The 19,889-nt window shown below is 41.1% G+C and overlaps 1 protein-coding gene across 8 annotated transcripts in view; it reads left to right on the forward strand.

Moving 5' to 3' along the window:
* app (Palmitoyltransferase app) overlaps positions 1 to 19,889 on the forward strand; it is a 67,742-nt gene that overhangs the window by 45,493 nt on the left and 2,360 nt on the right. For 5 of the 8 annotated variants that reach the window (XM_070214709.1, XM_070214712.1, XM_070214711.1 and 2 more), the window contains 8 exons: positions 6,135 to 7,480; positions 11,633 to 11,793; positions 12,392 to 12,576; positions 14,118 to 14,229; positions 14,299 to 14,453; positions 15,069 to 15,190; positions 15,256 to 15,445; positions 15,760 to 17,049. In XM_070214709.1, coding sequence (XP_070070810.1) covers positions 7,290 to 7,480; positions 11,633 to 11,793; positions 12,392 to 12,576; positions 14,118 to 14,229; positions 14,299 to 14,453; positions 15,069 to 15,190; positions 15,256 to 15,445; positions 15,760 to 16,893 — 2,250 coding nt within the window. In that variant the 5' untranslated portion in view covers positions 6,135 to 7,289 and the 3' untranslated portion in view covers positions 16,894 to 17,049. Of the gene's footprint in view, positions 1 to 2,960; positions 3,095 to 6,134; positions 7,481 to 11,632; positions 11,794 to 12,391; positions 12,577 to 14,117; positions 14,230 to 14,298; positions 14,454 to 15,068; positions 15,191 to 15,255; positions 15,446 to 15,759; positions 17,050 to 19,889 lie in introns of those variants that run through there. The other 3 variants (XM_017141611.3, XM_017141610.3, XM_017141612.3) reach the window with 3 other exon arrangements.

The following is a 19,889-nucleotide window of genomic DNA, read 5'->3' on the forward strand; positions in this document are numbered from 1 at the left end:
GCAAACTAGCAGCCAGGCGAACAATCGCCCCGATTTGTATGGGGAACTCTTGACAAATAGCGCCTGGTTGGTCACAGCTGGTGGCGCATTCCGTCGGACAGATGTTCCTGTCACTCCCTGTCTCCGTGTCCTTATGTCCCCATGTCTCCGTGCATCCGAGTCCTTAGTCCTTGGAGCAGCCAGTGTGTGAGTGAGTGCAGCGTGTCGCTCATAAAACTAAATTTCTAAACAATCTGCGCTTGGCAATCTTATGCCGCTGCGCAACTTTATTGAAATGTTTGGCAGTTTTTCGTGTCCTACTCAATTTGTGTCACACACACACACAGATACAGTTAGTTGCTGTGTCTGTGTTGCAATTTTGATTTTTGCAATTTTCCGTAGCATACTTTTTCGGGCCATGTGTTGTGTGCATGTAAGAGTCGACTTTGTATACCCGATTATACAGCGAATTGGTGCCATGAACAATAATGACGAGCCGACCGTGATTATGTGCATGTCTGCGACATTTGCAATTCATTTAATTTCGATTGAATTTCAATTGGATCATAATTCAAATTTTCCACTCAAAATTGCCCACGGGATTTGGCCACTTTATTCCAGCACGGGGCAGTCGAGCGTAAGCGAGGCAATAACCAGAGCTTTTCACATCGATGCGATGCGAAATCGAAGATAAATAAATGCTTCGAATAAGCAATAATCCCCCTGAAAAGAAAATACTGTGAATTGTGCGCGATGGGCGTGGAATAGATAAAGATAAGGAAAGGCAAGGAAAGGGCCAGGGCAAAATAAACATTTGTACATAATATAAATCGTTTTGGGGGTCCGTTTTCTTATCGGGCAACTGTTTCTCATTTATACATCATAAGCAGTTTTAGTGGGGCGTTTACGGTGAATTGAATGCGGGTGGCAAATATGTTTTCGTGTTCGTTTTCGTTTCGGGACTGCCTTGTTTTCCTTATATTGCTGGTGTAGTCATAAAGAATCTGTTATCGGTAATCTTGGGGGCCTACCCATTATTCTCACATGAAAAGAGCTTTAAATCAATATTTTCTGGGGAATATAAACAACAAATTGTTTTGGGCTTAACGTAAGAACTAGCTTATTTTAAAGACCTGTGAATCATAAATATATAATGACACTTTTTGACTACTTCGTTACATTGCTGACCTCATCTATTGTATTTTTTGAAACTTTTTTAGGACAGCAGTTTCAGTAACTTTCTGGACCCAGCACCACTTATAAGTGATTGTCACAATAATTGCCATGCCGGGGTAGGTTGTGGTTTAGTTCAAACTGTGCAAATTATTATCGTCTGCATCTGTGCAAACATGGCAAATGGCAAAGCAAACGACAATTAATTCTCCCCGCTGCAGTGGACGGTGGTCGCATCTAAGTCGACTTTCCACAAATAAAAAACAAATGCTGAGTCAGTTCATCAGCAGAAACAGTTGAACAGTTTCTGCACACACTAACCAAACGAAAACAAACCAAAACAGAGCTCAACCTGAAATAAAAACAGGAATGGAAATGGAAATAGAAATAGAAATGGAAACTGAAACAGAAGCAGAGAATCAGAGAGGGAAACCAAACAACGAAACGAAAGCATACAAAATACACAAAAGCACCAGCGGATGGCAAATAGAAAAATAAAAAGTTTTCCATCTGCCAAATGGACAGGAATTTATAAATTAAACCAAAACAATGAGCAAAGATTAACAACAGTTACCGACACAAGCAACGTATAAAACTCACATTTCGACGACAATCGTGACGATAGTTTTGCCTGTTCGAATTCTAGTTTCACTGGGTGCACAAAACAAAAATGTTGAAAGCTGAAAGATTATTATGAAATATTCCAGGAACAACGGAATGTTCCTTGGATTAGGATTTTAAATTATTACTTTATGAAGTTTTTGAACTTTATTAGAAATGGGAAATGATTTTTAATTTAAAGGTTTAAAAGAATTGAATAAAGTATTAAGATTAAATATATATTTTCTTTCAAAAAAAAGAAATTCAGTTTCCAAAGAAATTGTAAATTTTTATGCGCATAAAATGCTTAGTCATTTAATTGTATAAAGTATAACAGAATTTTAAAACAGATTAAAAATATTTATTATTAAATGTTAAATATACAAAAAGGTTTTTTTTTTTTTTTAAATAATTATCAGAAATTTATTTTATAAGATTTTAAAATTGTTATTTATATACTTTTGTTGGCTGTTTAGTCCATTCTTTAAAAAGAAATCATTATTAAAAGCTTTCAATAAATAGGTACAAAATAGGTTTTTTATTTTGTAAGGACATGTATAGTTTTTTCTCTGAGTGTGAGCAATAAAATGGAGGAGAACTGTGGAGCAATCGTTGATGGCGACTTTTCGTTTGACTGTCACAGCGACGGCGACTTGACGGCCTCCACGGCGTCGGCAACTGTAAATGTGAAGGCAACAATTACATCGACAGAGGCAAAGGGAACCGCTAAAGCAAACACAACACCACACAGACATAGACAGACATACACACACACACATGAGGGCCGGGCATGTGTGCGTGTCTCGCTTTTGTTGCCATAACGGAAATGGACGCCATGTCGGATGTTTGAGGAAATGTTCGTATAGCGGTAACGGCAGCGGCGAGAATGTGTTTGTGCTTCCCCATTGCTCTACAAAGTCATATATGTGGTCTATTAGTTGGGCGACTGTTTTAAAACATTAAATTGTATTGACATTTGAAAGAGTAGTGGGTTGAACGGCATTGTCGAGCATTCCGATTGTTATTGCTCTGCTGCCCGCTCCATTGAAATCGAAATTAATTGAAATATGAGGCGGAAATTATGGTTGTGACATTACATTTAATAGAGTTTTCGGGTCAATATGGGAGCAAGCAAACATCTAGCTTTTTTTGTTTGAAATTACCTTTTCTTGCTTGGAAATATTTGAATGTATATTGTTAATGATTCCAATAGTCATTGCAAAACACTTCATTGAGTACGACACTCAAACTTTCGTTTGTTAAATTCCACTATTCATTCACATGATATTAATCTGCACCCAGGCACTTCCATCTGCTTATTCTGGACCCATCGGCCTCTGAAGTAAGCCAAAGTAACCAAACCATCTCCAAATATATACAAGATCTTTCCGCACACTCACTCACTATTCATATGCAGTCCGGCACTTGTGATATGAGAGTGTGTCTTGTCTGTTGGTTTGTTCGTTTGTTTGTTTGTTTGCTGAACAAGTGGGCGAGTGCGAATGCGAATGCAAGCGGGGCGTTTGCGTAAATGAATGATCCAAGTCGAGTGGAGTTGAACTGAGCCGACTTCCATGGTGGGCCAGCGAGGACTCGAGTTAAGCCTACACTGAAAAGATCAAAAAGATCAAAGCACAGTTAATTATAGCTAAACATTTGAATAACTGATCTGATTTAGTGATCCCAAAAGTTGACATTTTCTAAAATTAATTTTTATAATCATGAACAATGTTATAAATTAAATAAATACTATTTTTTTTAAATAGTTAATCAGTTTTATACAATTACCTAAACAAGAAACGAAAACAATGGTCTATGAAGTTATAAGAAACCTTCCACTTTGTTTAAGGATCCAAGTATCGAAATAATTATATCATTCTTAGTTATTTTTATTACTTACTTAATTAAAATCCTAATAATTTTCGTTTTCCGTGTATCAACGCCGTGCACGCATGGCTGGCGGAGCACTTGCCACGCCCCCGACCGCCCCTCTTGAATGCTAAGTGTGCTCGCCATGCATGCGTATGAGTAACGATAGTGAGAGTGTGGGTGAGTGGGCTCAAGTGGGTGGTCGCAGTGGGTGGTGCGGGCGTGATAGTGGCAGTTGTGGCTACAGGCGGCCACGGGGTTAAGGGAAGATGAGGGGCAGCGTCAAGAGCACTGGTGTTCAAGTGTTTGATGTATTACAAAATACGTATACGCAACCGCAGCCGACAATTACAATGCCTAGTGTCGGTTGGGTATTTCTTGTTCACTCCCTCGCACGCTCTCGCTCATTCGTGTTCGCTAAGTTGTGCGTTTATGCAGAGGGATTTCATGAAATGTTGTTCTACATTTCCGCAATTGAGAATTCTGCATTAATTTTTTAAGTAACGAAATTCCTTCATGCTTTAAAATTATCGATATTTTCGATAGTTTGACAATATCGATTCGATAATGTCGATGTTTTGAAAGGAAAACACATACAAAATATTGAGAAATATCAAATATATAATATCTTACTTTTGACTATTATTTATTATGAAACAATATATTATTTTTACCACTGCCTAAGAAGCGTTCTCGTATTCCACCCCATAAACTGATAATATGTTAGCAATGTGATTTAAGTGATAGAATGTGCGTTAGGCACACTGCATTTTATTAATACCAACACAGGCTTTGCTTTGTTTGGTTACCAGCATATTGATAACATAAGCGATAATTACAAAAGACTAGACCCCACTCTTTCGCTTTCACTTACACCCTGCATTGAATTGCCGTAAGTGGCCATTTATTTACATATATTTACGCCGAGTGGCACACTTCAAAGTTGGCTCTTCTGTTGTTTTTGCCGTCGCTACTTTATGGTTATTGCTTTTGCCGCCATAGACCCCACCACTGGTATTGTCATTGCTGCTGGCACTTTGCGTCATTTCAGGCAATTTATGAGTTTATTGAATAGCACGCAGCTTGTGTGCCTTTAATTGGCACTTCTTGGCGCATGTCATCAGCTGTTGTTAATGTTAATTGAGAGAAGGGGGAAGGCCCACTATTCCGCCATTCCAAGCGAAATGCATGCAAATAATCGCAGCCAGTGTATATTAGAACAGTCGTTGGCGCTATAATTGCAACACAATTTGCATAAACATTTTCACCGCCTGAGAATGCCGACCTCCGCAACATCTGCGACGAGTACGAATGCGAGTCCCTTTTAAATGGGCGGCGTGTGCCCAATTAACGCAAATTGCGAATGCAAAAGCCGTTCACTCGTTTTGGGGGTTTGTGTTTGGGTTTCGGCTGGTTTATTGCCATCCAAAGCGCGCCTGTTTGCCTTAGATAAGGGGTTCTGTTCTGTTCTGTTCTGGAACCATGTTGCAACGCAGTCACCATGCAGCAGAGCACACAGCACAACTGGGGGAGGAGTAACAACTTCCTGGAGCCGGGGCGGCATACAGTGCGTATGCTTAACTTGATTAGCGCCAATTAGTCTACAGTCGACTCGCATAAAGCCGCGAATTAGAGCATTTCAGCTGTTAATAATCTATGCCTGCCCTAATCCTTTAGTCGGTTTATGCAAAGTAATGAATTTCAAATTAAGGGAGTACTCTGGAAATTATCACAAGTTAAATTTAGATACCTTAAATTGCTTATTATGGTGATTAATGATATTTACTTTGGAAATAACTAAAAATATTTATTTTATTTCGTATTTAACATAAATTCTAATATTTAAGAGACATTAATAGAGACTTGAGACTAGCTAAATTTAAAATTAAATTAAATATTTGTGTTATATTGTTTAAAATTCAATACAAACACAAACAGCTTTCTATTCAAATTCCAATAAATTAGTTCAGTTAGTCAATCAATAACAGCCGCAAACAATTTATGCAAACAAACAAATTACTCAATCAATTAAATTTTCAAGTTGCATAAGCCTTCAAATAATTTTATAAACTCATTTTCATTTGCAAAGAGAAAAGTTAATAAACCAAAATTTACTCCGCCGCCATAAAGAAGTGGCCACAACTGCTGGCTTAACTTCTTTCAATTTGCCTTGGACAATTATGGGTGAAAATTTATCAGCAAGCTATAACAACTCGATTGTGTTCGCATAAAAAGAAGTGATAAAATTTATCTTATGAATTGGCCCATTTGCGGACGCTTTCGCTCTTGGCCAACTGACAATTCTCGGGCAATGCGATTAAAATTCGAGAATAAAGAGGGGAAAAAAGGAATCGGAATCCCTGGAAGAGAAGTTCTCCCTCCTTTCTGCTTTCTTTCGGCGCCCGCACAAAAGTTCTTAATCAAAATAACTTAATGATTATATTTGCTTGCAATTCCACAGTTGCTCACTCCTTTCACAAGTTTTCATGGCTTTCTTCTCTTCTCTTTTACAGGACGACGGCGGCCCACTCAAACTACAAAAACTCGACTGGACTAAACCCCGAAACCCCGAAACCCCTGAATACCGAATCCCAGCCCGAAACCAAACCAATTCGACGCCAACGCCAATTTTAACTACTGTTGGTGGCGCCAGCAGCGAATAGCGAATAATTGAATCATAAAGGACACGGACGGGCCACCGAAAGGATCCAGGATCCAGAATTCAGGATCAACAAAGCCGAGCAAATAATTGCTGTATAGTGTGCACGCGAAACGGTGGTCCAAACCCCCCACCACCCATTTCCGGTCGAGGGAAGGGGAAGGGGAGAGGCGTGGCACGTTGCAAAGAAGGAGGCTGCAGGGAAATGACAGCCGTCCTGCTTTAATTAAAGCCGGGGCGTGGCAGTGGCAGTGGGCGTGGGCGTGAGGCCCGAAAGTGTGCGCTGCAATAAAAGGAGGAAATTGAAACGCAATGTGGCTGATGCCGCGTACCGTGGACAACGCAACAAAGTGGACGAAATTGCTTTTGGAAGAGCACAGGACAGCGGCAGGAGCAGCAGGGAAGGCATTAATTTTGATTAAATTCACCTGAACATTCACATTCAAACAGAAACGGGCAACCAACTACCGACTACTGAGTGAAATATTAGCCAAAAAAACAAGAAAATACAAGAAAATAAAGGGGAAGAGCTCATTTTAAGCAGCTGGCTGGTGTGCATGAAATTCCTTGGAGTTTGGAGCAAACAGGAGCAGCAGGAGGCATCTTGTGGTAGTCGGTTTTGCGTGCCGCAGGCATTGCAACAGCCACACATGAACACGTCGCTGTGACAGGAGGAGGTGCGAAGGAGGGAGGCGAAGTCGGGACCCCAGCAAAACAGCATAATTTCGTCAACGGCAGCCGGGTGAACTGTCGTCGCCAGAGCATCACCCACCATTCCCCAGGACCCAAACCCAAACCCAATCCCAAACCCAAACCCAGTACCCCAAAACCCAACCCAACCCGGCCCACATCATCAGCAGGAAAGACGTCGCTGTCACACTCAGCAACGGTTGTCAGCAAGGAAAAGTATCAGAATCAGAATCAGGAGCAGGAATCAGGAAACGGAGCAGCAGCAGGAGCAAACCCAAACCCAAGCCAACCCAATCCAATCCCCAAAGACCGCGCCCCGATGAATCTGCTGTGCTGCTGTTGTTGCAGTAACATGGCACCAAACCAGCGCGTCACACGCAAATGGGAACTGTTTGCCGGACGCAATAAATTCTACTGCGATGGATTGCTAATGTCCGCACCGCACACAGGCGTCTTCTACTTGACGTGCATCCTGATTACCGGCACCAGTGCGCTCTTCTTTGCCTTCGAGTGAGTATACGCCCCGTGCTCAATTCAGCCATTTGTCAGTGCAGTGGGAAAAAATATTGAGTTATTGGATTTAAAGTATATTTAATGAGATGCAAGATATTTGAAACTATTGAATTTAGTTTTTAGCTTTATTTTTTTTTTTATAAATTGAATTTAACATTAAAGTCAGTATAATTTTGTTGTGGAAATAAGAGCTTGCAATGACTCGTAAAGTTAAAATAAAAAAGAGTTCTATAATTTAAAAAAAGATCGGTCAGCAAATTAAGTATTTTTTTTATTTTTAAGAAAAAAATATTAAGCGCCTTTTTTGGGCAGCATGTTAAATTTAAAGTAGGGATTAAAAAGTAAAAGAATTCAGAGAATTCAGAGTTTAAAGCGTATTTTATATTTGGTGAGATTTTTTTACAACAGTCCAATTCAAAGTATAATTTTCATAATTTAAATTTAACCTTTAATTCAATTTAATTGTTTGTGTAAGTAAATTTTATTTTTTATAAGCCTTTTTTTGCTATAATCTTTTTTTTTTGTTTTTATAAGAGCTTCCAATGACTCAGAACAAAAAAGTGAGAAAGTTTAAATAAAGAAAAGTTCTATAAATAAAATAAACAAGATAAGATAGCAATAAAGAACTTAAGTTCATTAATTCTTATACCTTCTAAGTAACTAATAGCTTATAAATAAAACAGATAAGATAGAAATTACTCAAAATCCCCTTAATCTGTACTTAATATTAAACAGGCACCTATTTTTCCACCGTGTGACAGTGTGAGTGTCTGGGTGAAGCTGGCCTCCCCTTAGTTGCATTGTGTGCAAAATGTATACGTTGCTAATTAAGCATTGCCCAGTAACCCTTCCGGGGCACCGGGATTGCCGATCCCCGATCCCCTCACCCCTTCCCGGCCACCAGGTCATGCTTGATTTCCAATTACGCCCACATTAATGGTCTCTGACTTTGGACTCTTGCTCTGGTTTCATCGGTTTCAACGGGTTTCTCATCCGGTTTCTGTTGCCGTACCCCACTGTCTGCTGTCCGTCTCCGTATCCAATGGCATGTAATTATTGCTGTGCAACGTGGCGTATGCGTTATGCTTGGCCGGGCAAAGGACAGGGCCATCCAAGCTGCTACTGCTGCTACTTTTTCTGCTTGATGTCTCTGTCCCTGTTGAATCCGTTGAATTACGGAAATTCGTGGAGATTGCAAACGGGGGGGGATGGACGACAAATAGTTTCAGCTTTTGATTTGTCAATCCGCCCAAAGGTTGTCCGGTATTCAAATATGTGATGCTACTACTGCCAACCCATCCAGTGGGAAGCCACAGGAAATGCTCTACCCCCAACTACGAACTAGGGTCTAGTTCTAAACTGAATTTTAATTTCAAACTCGTTCATCCGGGACACATTTCTATTTCCTGTTGCTAAACTTTTCCGCTATTAAACGCTGATGGCGGTGTTTAATGGTTGAAAATTAAAGTTATTGAATTATTAATGTTCATTTTAGGGAACAGGCTACTCCGAACTTTGCATGCTCTCTCTTGAGCTTAACTTATTTTTTCGTTTTCCTCCTTTGTGATGATAAGTAGTCAAACGATTTTTTTATATTTCTGAAAGAAGATTATGGCAGCAAGAAAAAGTGCAGTTCTTTCGAATGGAAAGTCTGTCTGAAATCAAAGGAGAAACATCAGTAAAATGGTTTTCTTATATGGGACAGCACAAAAATTAAGAAGGAGAGCAGGAATTTCCAGGAACATTATTATTGTTCGCTACCATCATGTTGACCCAATAATAACACAAACGTTCAAACGATTTTCCAGGTATTGAAACTAAATAAATATCCCAGAGGCGTACGGAAAACCCACAGCCCACAAACGTTTAACTATATTCAATTTAGTTGCACGTGTCAGTTCTCTTCTCCCAGCGACTGACCAAAAATAACGCATACGTCACGTAGTGCAAATACAAATTGAACGCAACGTTAAAGCTGCGTTACCATTCGCCACTGACAGCGCGATTAGACAAAATTATGCTCAACATTTTCTGCACGAAATCATTTCGGCACCACAGAAAGGAATCGCATGTGCGGAGGCGGAGGTTGCACCACAAAGAAATTGAAATTCCCATGCCTAGGAACCATGTTCCGTATTCTGTACCTTCAGCTGGCTCTCCTCTTGCGTTCCAAATTTATTCGCTGCCGAGATGGGGCTGCAGCGCGATTTTATTTTCATTGCTTGCTTTACATTAGCGCACAGTCGAGTGGAAGGCGGCGCCCCAGTATGGATGGGCATTACAATATCTGCAATGCCTTTGAGTGCTCGCATAGTTATTCCTGCAAATACTCGCACATATCCTCCGAGTGCACACGAAAAATTGCAGTACCTCTAACCCGAATTTCGGCTAGCAAGAAGAAATCAACTGAAAAATGTAGGGGTCTATGGAATATAAAATGGGATAAATTAGGTTTATTTTGATAGAAATATTTACCCAAATTAAATTGATTTTTGGGCAGTTAGGGGGATAAAATATAAATAAATATTAGTATAAAAAAATATTTTAGAACTAATTTCGATTTGAAATCTTAAGAAAAGGCAACGTTTTAAGTTACTTCGAGGCAACTTAAATTTGTTAATAGTAAGATTTTAATTTATTTAACCAAATATTTTATCATAAATTTAATCATTTTTGGAGATTTAGATTGAAACTGAATTTAAATACATATTCCACTTAAACAAACATGCAAATTTACCTTTAATTCAATTAAATGTTAGAACTAGAATATAAATTTAAAAGGTTTAGAGTCCATAGGTAGCCTTAATTTTTTTTTGTATGTAGGCAGCCTGGGGATGTGTGGGCAAACTCAAATTGTGTTTCGTTCGACGCTCTCCGGCAATGCAAATCGCTAAAAGGTAGCACACAATGCATGAGGGGCTCTCCTCCTTCGAATTTCCCATTTTCTATTTTCTATGGCATTGTCAGCGATTTGCCAGTTGAATGCGAGAAAAGCATTTTTTGAATGCATTCCTATTTAAGCTCTACTATAGCAGCAAAGGGCGGGATAGGGGAAGGGGGAATCGGCGTTGTCATGACAAATGTATTTAACAATTTTCGGTTGGTTCTGCTAACTGCTGACTGTTCCCAAAAATGAAGCCTACACCCCATCTCATCTGGTACATCTGGTAAATCTGCTGGGACTTGTCACACATAATTGTCACTAAGCACTCGGGTGGCTGCTGTCCTTTGTGGGCCGCTGGCGAGTGAAAGTTGCCACTGGTGGATGCGGCGACTTTTGCTATTCACAAATCGCTGGCACGCATCGGGCATTAAGTAACAATGCCGGGCCAGAGCATTGTCCTATCCCCATCGGGATTGTCCCCCATTTCGGGGGCATATTTGCTCGGGCACCCACATTTGGGGCATTGCCAAATCACCGGGGACATTTGCATGCATTTCTGAGCAGATCAGAACAGGGCAGGGCCCACTCGTGGCTGCAGTGAATCCAGTGCCTGCATTTTGGGGTTTGATTTAGTGCATGGGAAGCCGGAGATTTGGGGAATCAAATTTCAATGGGTGCTTCCCAAAAAGGACACGGTCGAAGCTTAGACAGCATCCAGTGCTCAGTAGTCTTTGGTAATCTCTCTAGTTATGCTTCAATCAGTTTTTAAAGAGCTACATGATAGAGCTTGAAAATGATCGATTTTTTCGATATTTTGACAATATTAAGGTGCTTTGAAGGAAAAACACAATTTAAATATCGAGATATAGCAACTGTTGATGTTCATGAGCTTCTGACTTTGAATGGATGTGGATAAAGACATAGATAAGTTTGCGATATATTCTGTAATAAAAAACATTTTAAACATCAAAGGGAAATTAACCATTGAATTCTTTTTTATACTTTATTCGCATAGGGTTATTGAAATATATATTTGTTATTCAAATTTGCCTTGATTTTATTTAGTAATATTTATTCATAATATTTATTGACATATGCCTAGTTTATTACCATTATTACTAAGAGAAAATCGTCGATAAATCTTGTTTTATTGACATGCCCCTAGTTTATTGCCATCGGGGTCCAAATCAAGATGTTGCCACAAGCGTAATGACAGAAACATCATTAGATTAATGACATATTTTTCTTTTTGTATCTGCTTGCAGCTGTCCCTTTCTGGCGGACAGCATAAATCCGGCCATTCCGATTGTGGGAGCGGTCCTCTACTTCTTCACGATGAGCTCCTTGCTGCGCACAACCTTCACGGATCCGGGCGTCATACCGCGAGCCTCCAACGATGAGGCCGCCTATATCGAAAAGCAAATTGGTACGTTACTCATCCGCCCCGTGGTCGCAATGGCAATAGCAATAGCAAAAGCAAAAGCAATCGCGGGCACAGTCGAAGTCCTTGCGTCCATCCAAAAGGAAATGTGGCCAAGGTCGTTGGCTGCTGCTGCCTGTTGCCTGAGTATCCTGCCCATCCTTCTCCTTCGACTGCCACGCCCCTTGCCAAATACTCGCCCACTCAAACACATACACAGACACTTGCGTACGTATATATATTTGTTTTCACTTCATTAAGTCTGTATGTGAGTGGGAAAAGGGGAGGAAAAATGAGGAGCACGTAACGTAAAAAGTAATGAGCGTGGCATGACATAGAGTGAAAGGAAAAAATGAAGAAAAAAATATATATTCCGTATAAAAATCATCAAAGGCGAAAGCTGCGTTGCCTTTGCACTAATGAGTTGCTGTTGTTGCCTTTGTATAAAATATTTAAAATGAGAAAACTTTTGCCTTTCCACCCTGCACCTCTGCATGTCAACAACGTTCTGCTGTCGATTTTCCTGCTGATGCTGCATTTCCTCTGCGACGCTCTGGATAAATCCGGGAATAAATATGAATATGTGTGGATAACCCAAAAACAGAGGTGCCAAACTCGCTGAACAGCCCCACATATCGACCGCCGCCGAGGACCAAGGAGGTCCTGGTCAAGGGCCAGACGGTCAAGCTGAAATACTGCTTCACCTGCAAGATCTTCCGGCCACCGAGGGCCTCGCACTGCAGTTTGTGCGACAACTGCGTGGACCGCTTCGATCACCACTGTCCCTGGGTGAGTGATATTAGTAGTGGTAGTTTCGCTGAGTGGGTCCTCGACAAGGACACCCGGCACCTCGTTAGCGGTGGCGCATTTTTAATCACTTCCCCCGTCCCCAAAGCCAACTGACATTGAGCCAACACAGCCAAGAGCCAAGAGCCAAGAGCTGGGCCGCATTAGAGGCTCTGGCGAAAGCGAAAAGTGGGCCACAAAACCAACAGCCTCTCGTCGTCGCTGACTTTAACCCAATTCCGGCAGCGGCAACCGCTGAGGTTGCTAATTTTTTAGCAAAAATAATTTCAGCCGAGCGCACGTCACGTTTTTCAAGCTGGAGCGTAGAAAAAAAGCGCACTTGGACGGACGGACTCCCTCCAATCCTTTGCCGGTTTTTCTTCTTTTTTTTTTGTATCCCCGCCAGCGACACGCTGATGCAACAAGATGATGGTAGCTGTGTGTGTTTGGACAGGACCAAGCAAACAAACCAACCACACTTGCATCAACACACACACACTAACCTAAGTAGCCACACTCATATTTGTGATGGTTCTGTTTTCGGGGGTGTTGTAGCATACATTTCGGGTTGGAGGCGCCATCATATCATCATCATATTCCCCCGGGGAGGCTCAAATCATCGCACATACCCTTACGGATTAAAATGAAGTACCTTCCATTCACAAAGTCTCTTCTCTTTTAACGCTTTAAATATTTACATTGCTTTGTCTATCAATTAAAATGCCCCACAATAGCATTTTACCTTTGCAAAAATAGCTCTTTAACTATTCATACGTTTGTTCTCTAATTGCTTTGTCCCACGACAATATTGATTTGCACTGTCTTTCTTGGCTTGAAAATTATTTTCACCTTGATTTTAACTTGCCCATTTCACAATCAATTTATATTGACCTGCAAAGCATTTAACTTGGGGAAGGTCAGTCGAGTCATTAAATATTTACACTAGGATGAGCATTCCTTTTCAATTTAGCTGACAAATTTATAACTACAAAAGGGGTTTTGTAAATGTAAGGGAAATTTGAAGAAATATTTGAATGCCTTTAAATAATTTACTTCTTAGCTAAGATTTCTAGAAATATTTATTTTAAAATAGATTGCTTAACTTTTATAAAAGTTTTTTCAATAAATATACTAAAAAAGAAAGTGTATTCACCCCTCTGTCTGTTGAAAATAAAAGTCCCCACCAGTTAGTGTTGTTGTCATGCCTTTGCCATCGCCCCTTTTCATTTAGCCGGGCTCCGGCGTAATTTAAACCCCCGAAGGAGAGAGAAAGTACTAACACAATCGCTTCTGACAGCTTGAAGGTCGACTCGAGCCTTTTGGGGCTTTGGTTCGCTGTTCGCGACTCTGTTCCAAAGGGTTGGCTGGGCTGAAATGAGGGGTCTGAAATTAAGGCATTTCTCGGTCGTAATTTCGGGTAATGCCACACATCTCGTGAAAATGCAATTAACCTTATTATGTTAGGGGTTCTACAAAAGATCTGTTATCCGACTTAATTTTCGCCCCATTGTATCTTTATAACCCGTTTAACGTTCTCTTTACAGGTGGGAAACTGCGTGGGCAAGCGGAATTATCGGTTCTTTTATTTGTTTCTAGTCTCATTGGCATTTTTAGCTGTATTTATATTCTCGTGCTCTGTGACGCATTTAGTTTTATGTGAGTACATTGTGGAATGCCAAGCCATAAACCAGATGAATTATATGTGTTTATTATTTCGCCGGTCAGTGATGAAAAAGGAGCATGAGGTCTTCAATGTAATCAAGAAGGCGCCCTTCACTGTGATTGTTGTGTTCATTTGCTTCTTTTCGATATGGTCGGTGATCGGCCTGGCCGGCTTCCATACCTATCTGACGACCAGCGATCAGACGACCAACGAGGATGTAAGTATATGAAAATAATAGGGAACTTATTATTATTTAAGAAATAAAATTAAATTTCAAAGTTTTAATTTAAATTTAAAACAAATTTAAAAATTTTAATTTAAATAAAATAATAATTATACAGTTTTTTGTTATCATAATTTAAAGTATTTAAAGTAGTTTTGGAAATATATTTTCAAGATTAAATTATTTCTTTGAAAATGTTTAAAAATAAATAATGTTTTCCGATTGTTTACAAATGTGATTGTATTCTGGGTTGTGTACTTGTGTTTCTTAAATGTAGGTGTTTACTTAAAATATGATTTATACACACAATTCTTTGGAATTAAGTAATGGATAAACAATAACGATAATAATTCTAGGAAATTATATCTGGGCTAAATTGTATTTAACTTTTTATTTAAGCTTTTATTTAACTTGCAAACACTACGCTAAATTGATCAAATTATTTTACCGATTTGTCAAGAATTGTTACAAAAGGAATTTATTAAAAAATGGGTACATATTATTGTGGTTTTAAATTTGTATAGGTACTTTTTTTTTTAAATTAATGAATAGTAATTCGAAATGTATCTTTATAATCGAGTTTATTTAATATATTTTATTCCCCTACAGCTCAAGGGATCCTTCTCCTCCAAAGGCGGTCCGCGCACCCAAAATCCCTATTCGCGGGGGAACATCTGCCTGAATTGTTGCCACATCCTGTGCGGACCCATGACGCCCTCGCTGATCGATAGGTAAGACAAACTTTAAGAGTTCCCGGATTTACTGACATATTAACTGGATTTCGATTAACTGGCAGACGCGGCATCGCCACCGACGAGTGGCAGCAGATGCAGCACCAATCGAGTCCGCGGCATGCGCTGAGCGATGTGCTGAGTGCCTCGCACATGGTCACCACCTCGCAGCCCATGATGGGCGGTGGGATCGGTGGTGCCGGCGGCGGGATCAGCATTGGTGGGGCGGAGCTGAAGCCCCGGTTCTACGACGAGGTAAGCGGCCCAACCCCAAACCACCGGCCACATTGAGCCAATCCAAGCGCACCCTTTCTCACCCACCGAAATCTCAAAAATATCTAAATGTCTGGGCACTCTGCTTGCTTGATCCTTTGATCCTTTCTATATTAATATCAAGTATCGAATCAAAACTCTCGTACGATGAACTTTTGTGCACATCATTTTGAAGATCTGTAATTCAACCTTTTCTTTTTTGTGTTCTATGCAATGTTCTTTTTGGTAAACTACTACTACTACTCGAATCATACACCTCAATCGACACAATCACACCACGATAACGACCAAAACAGTCCAATCCCTCCTCCTCGACACTGGAGGGCAACGGCCATGGGAATGGGAACGGCCATGGCAACGGCAACGGCTTCCACAGCGACCATCCGCCGCCCAGCTACGACCTCGTTCAGAACGGTAAGTCCCGCAAGCAGCACCAGCAGCGCTGCTCCCTGCAAACCCTGCTGCCGGCCAGTGCCCAGCAGCAGTTCAAGGCCAGCAAGCATAAGCATAGCAAGCAATTGAAGCAGCATCTGGTGGCCGCCGAGCTGCAGCAACACGAGGGACTGGTGGCTCCCAATTCTCCCTCCCTTCTGCGCTCGCCGGCCACGTCCTCCTCGTATCGGCTGAACCTGAAGCGATCGCTGCACCTGCCGCTGACACCGTCGTACGACGACGTCCGCCACTCGCCGCTGCCGCTGCTGCACCACCATGTCCACGCCCAGCAGACCACCGCCATTGGCAGCGTGGCGGCAGCGGCAGCGGCGGTGGCCTCCGGCGCCAGTGGTACTGGAACGGGCAGGGTTACAGGTGGCTCCTCCTCCTCCACCACCACCGCAGCCAATTCGGTGTCCGTTTCCCTGGCCACTGCTCCACCGCCGCTGGCGCCGCGACGACCGTCGACGCTGCAGCTGCAGGCCAGCGGAGCGATCTCCGCCAGCAACAGCACCCTGACCACCATCCATACGACGGCGCCACAGCCGCCGGCGCCCACGGACTTCAAGTACTATTCGCCGCAACGCAGCACCGACTCCAATCTGATGCCGCAGCATAATTATCCGTTTACGAAGCAGGCGCGCGGAATGCGTCGCCAGTCGACGATGTCGGTGGACTCGCAGAAGGTCAATATAGCCGGCTATCAACCGCTGCCGATGCGGAAACCCTACAAACACCAGGAGGTGATGTTCGAACTGAAGTCGCCGACCAATCGGCTGACCATTCGCGAGTGCGACTTTGGCGGTGGCGGTGAACCCTGCGATGACGATCAGTCGATCAAGGACAGCCAGATCTTTCGTGTTAGTAAACGAAATCTTTATATGAATCACCGGTCGCCGTGGAAGGAGCGCGACCGCTACTCCAATCTCTACGAGTACTCGTTTAACATCGATCTCAACTCGATCATCGAGGATGCGGCGGGCAGCGACTCGTCATAGTACGCAGCAGCAGTCGGCTGCTCCCCGGTTGTCCGCCTCCCAGTCATCCTCCTCGATCGGTTGTTGGGCGCTGTACATAATAATAAGGCCGGGACCTGGCCAGCCCGAATCCTACTGCTTCCACGCTTCTGCTAAGGCGGCCAAGTCAAGTCCAGTTTCCGGGATATTCTATATTCTATCCTCTAACTGCGGACTCGTGATTATGATTTAGTTAAGACCTCAGTTAGGATTTAAAATAAGGGCTTTATCTAGGCTTTAAATGCGGTTTTGAATAGTTTGTACATGCTTTAATCAAGGCTGCATACTGTTTTTTAACCGAACTCCTTTCAAACAGTTCGGGTTTATCCAAATTTGAACTGCACGAATTTAAAATTAAATTGCTTTTAAAATATACAAGTAGAATATTCGGCAAAGCACACTTATATTTTCATTTATGACTTAAAAATAAATATTAAATATTATTAGATTAATTGTAAATCACGATTGAATTCAACAGCTAACCCTCTTTTGTGTTGACCTTTTCTTTTTATCCAAGCAAATGCTTTCGCTTCGACTTGCAAAGTAAATATTTTGCTCAACTCGATGTTCAAGCCAACGGACCGAATAAATTTAAAAGTTTGCAGCCTTGATTCGAACTTTTGAGGGAATCTATCACAGTCTGATTGTGGCACATTTGTGAGACTCACTTGGCTTCCATGATGCGCATAGTTGCTAGAGCATTGTAGCTGCCACCCTTTGCAGCCTGAAATCCTGAAATCCGAATTTGTGTTTGCACCCTTTGTAGAAGTCGAACTTGTATGATTTTTGTTTAAATGTTTGAAAAACCCCTGCCAACCGCTGTAGTCTCCCCGTTCCGTTCCGTTCCGATCCCCCGAAACAAACTTGGTTCATAGAAACTTTTGCGTTTATATAGCACCTGCTTCCCAGGCTAGGTGCGTCGGATCTCCTCTGCTGCAAATGCGATTGCAATAGGGGAGCTTCGGCGCCAGGGGCCGCAAATGCCACCCATGTATATGTATCCACCTTGGTCTACGTCCCAGCGCCGCCACCTCCAATAGTGAAGACACCAACTAACCAACTAACCAAGCAACCAAGCAACCTACTAACCAGAAAACTAGAGAACCAAAAAACAAAATAACCATAAAACCAGTAAACCAGTAAACCAACATCCCAAGCCAAGCATGTTTGACTTTGTTCGCCTAGTAAAATGCTTAAGTTTTTGATTTTTGTTGGGAACCTCGTGAGATTCCCACGGCTGAAAATGGCCTGAAAAACGATCGCAGTCACTTGGGCCCTGAGTTAAATTTTTCGAATTATTTGGAAGGTTTCAACCGAAAATAGAAAATAGATTATGAACGAAAACCGAAAATCTTAACTTGCAATTAGAAAATGGGAAATTAGCAAAACACTTAATGAGCCAAAATAACTGCCATTTATCGAAGCAACATTTTGTTAGGACTTTTTTCATTTTTACAATGAAAATTAAAATTTAATGTAAACGTAAACGTAAACGTAAACTAAACACGCAATTCAATAAGAATTTGATAAACTATGTATCAGAGTTAAGAGGAGAGTCATTTTTAAACTACTAGTGGAATACGAAAAATTGTTGCAAACGGATCCGAATATCAAATATCTCGAATATGTCTTAATCTTGAATATTGGAACATTGCCAAGTGACTGCTGCAAATAATTAGCAATAAAAACGGAATACCGAACAATGCGTTGAAATTGAAATGAAAATTGAAATTGAAAATATTTATACCTAGTTGTAATAGTTGAAACACATTTCTCCGGGCAGGAGATTGCTGGACTTTTGGGGAGGTGAAAATCGTAAAGCGTTATAGGTATATGATAAGCCAGCTTGATGAAATAATTGCGGCTCAAGAGCCGCCTACAAGGCTTTAAATCTTGAGCATTAACAATATTATGGGTTCCTTTTATAATTAATTGCAAGTGAAATACGCATTAGCGAGGTAATTGAAGTTGTAGGTAGTTATATATATAATATATTATATATATTTCATGCTGAGTCAGAGCGTGAAAGCGAGTGTTAACTGATGATAAAGTAAATTTATATACTTATATATACACAATATGTATGGTTAAATGTTGGGCAATAAAGTGTATCTAGCGTATGTTTAAAATTGATCCGAATGAAATGTTGGCGGATCGCCAGCAGATCCATGACTACATATAAGTACTAATCCCGATGTTGAAGCGTATCGCAGCACCCTTTCAGGAAGATCGTGAGACCTACTTGCGATCCTGATCGATTATTGGAACCATATATGTATATTGAACCCCCGAATCACCCACACACATAGACACGAAGTTGAGGGTTATTCTTCGGATGCTTCAGATTTTAAGTTCCGTTCGCGTCTATCTCCTCTGATCTCTCCATTTTCCATTATCCCTAGGTTCCCTGATTTTGGTTTTGACTGGCAAAGCGCGCACACATCCACCAAAAGCTATAACCTTCCTCTTGATTTATCGCACACTAATGTCAAACTCTTTCTGTATCTTTCAACTTGACTCTGGGAAAAATACAATACTTGCAAATTTGTGTCTGTAACTATTTTGTGAAACTAACCTAAACCAAAACAAAAACTGCAATTGAGCGAAAGTTGTCGAGGGCCGCTTAAGACTAGAGTAAAAATGCATTTTAAGCCTTAATTGGGTGAGTTCTCTCCTGATGCAAAACCATTTAATTGTTGTATGTACTACAAAATAACCGAACAAAAAAAACTGAAATTTAACCAAAGCTTTAGAGTTTCGTTTGAAATTAGCTACACCACCACCGCATACATATCCATATCTTTGAGTTGATTTTCCCGTTGCTTAAACCGCCAGCGCGAAATAGCTAATCTATATACTATTCGTTTGATGTTTGATTATGTTGCTCATGCCGATTCGTATCCATCAAATAGACCTAAAGGAATCACCAACACCCAAATGAAACACACACCAAAAACCCACCTGAAACACAATCCAAC

The sequence above is a fragment of the Drosophila takahashii genome, chromosome 3L, assembly GCF_030179915.1.
Source record: "Drosophila takahashii strain IR98-3 E-12201 chromosome 3L, DtakHiC1v2, whole genome shotgun sequence".
NCBI lineage: Eukaryota > Metazoa > Arthropoda > Insecta > Diptera > Drosophilidae > Drosophila > Drosophila takahashii.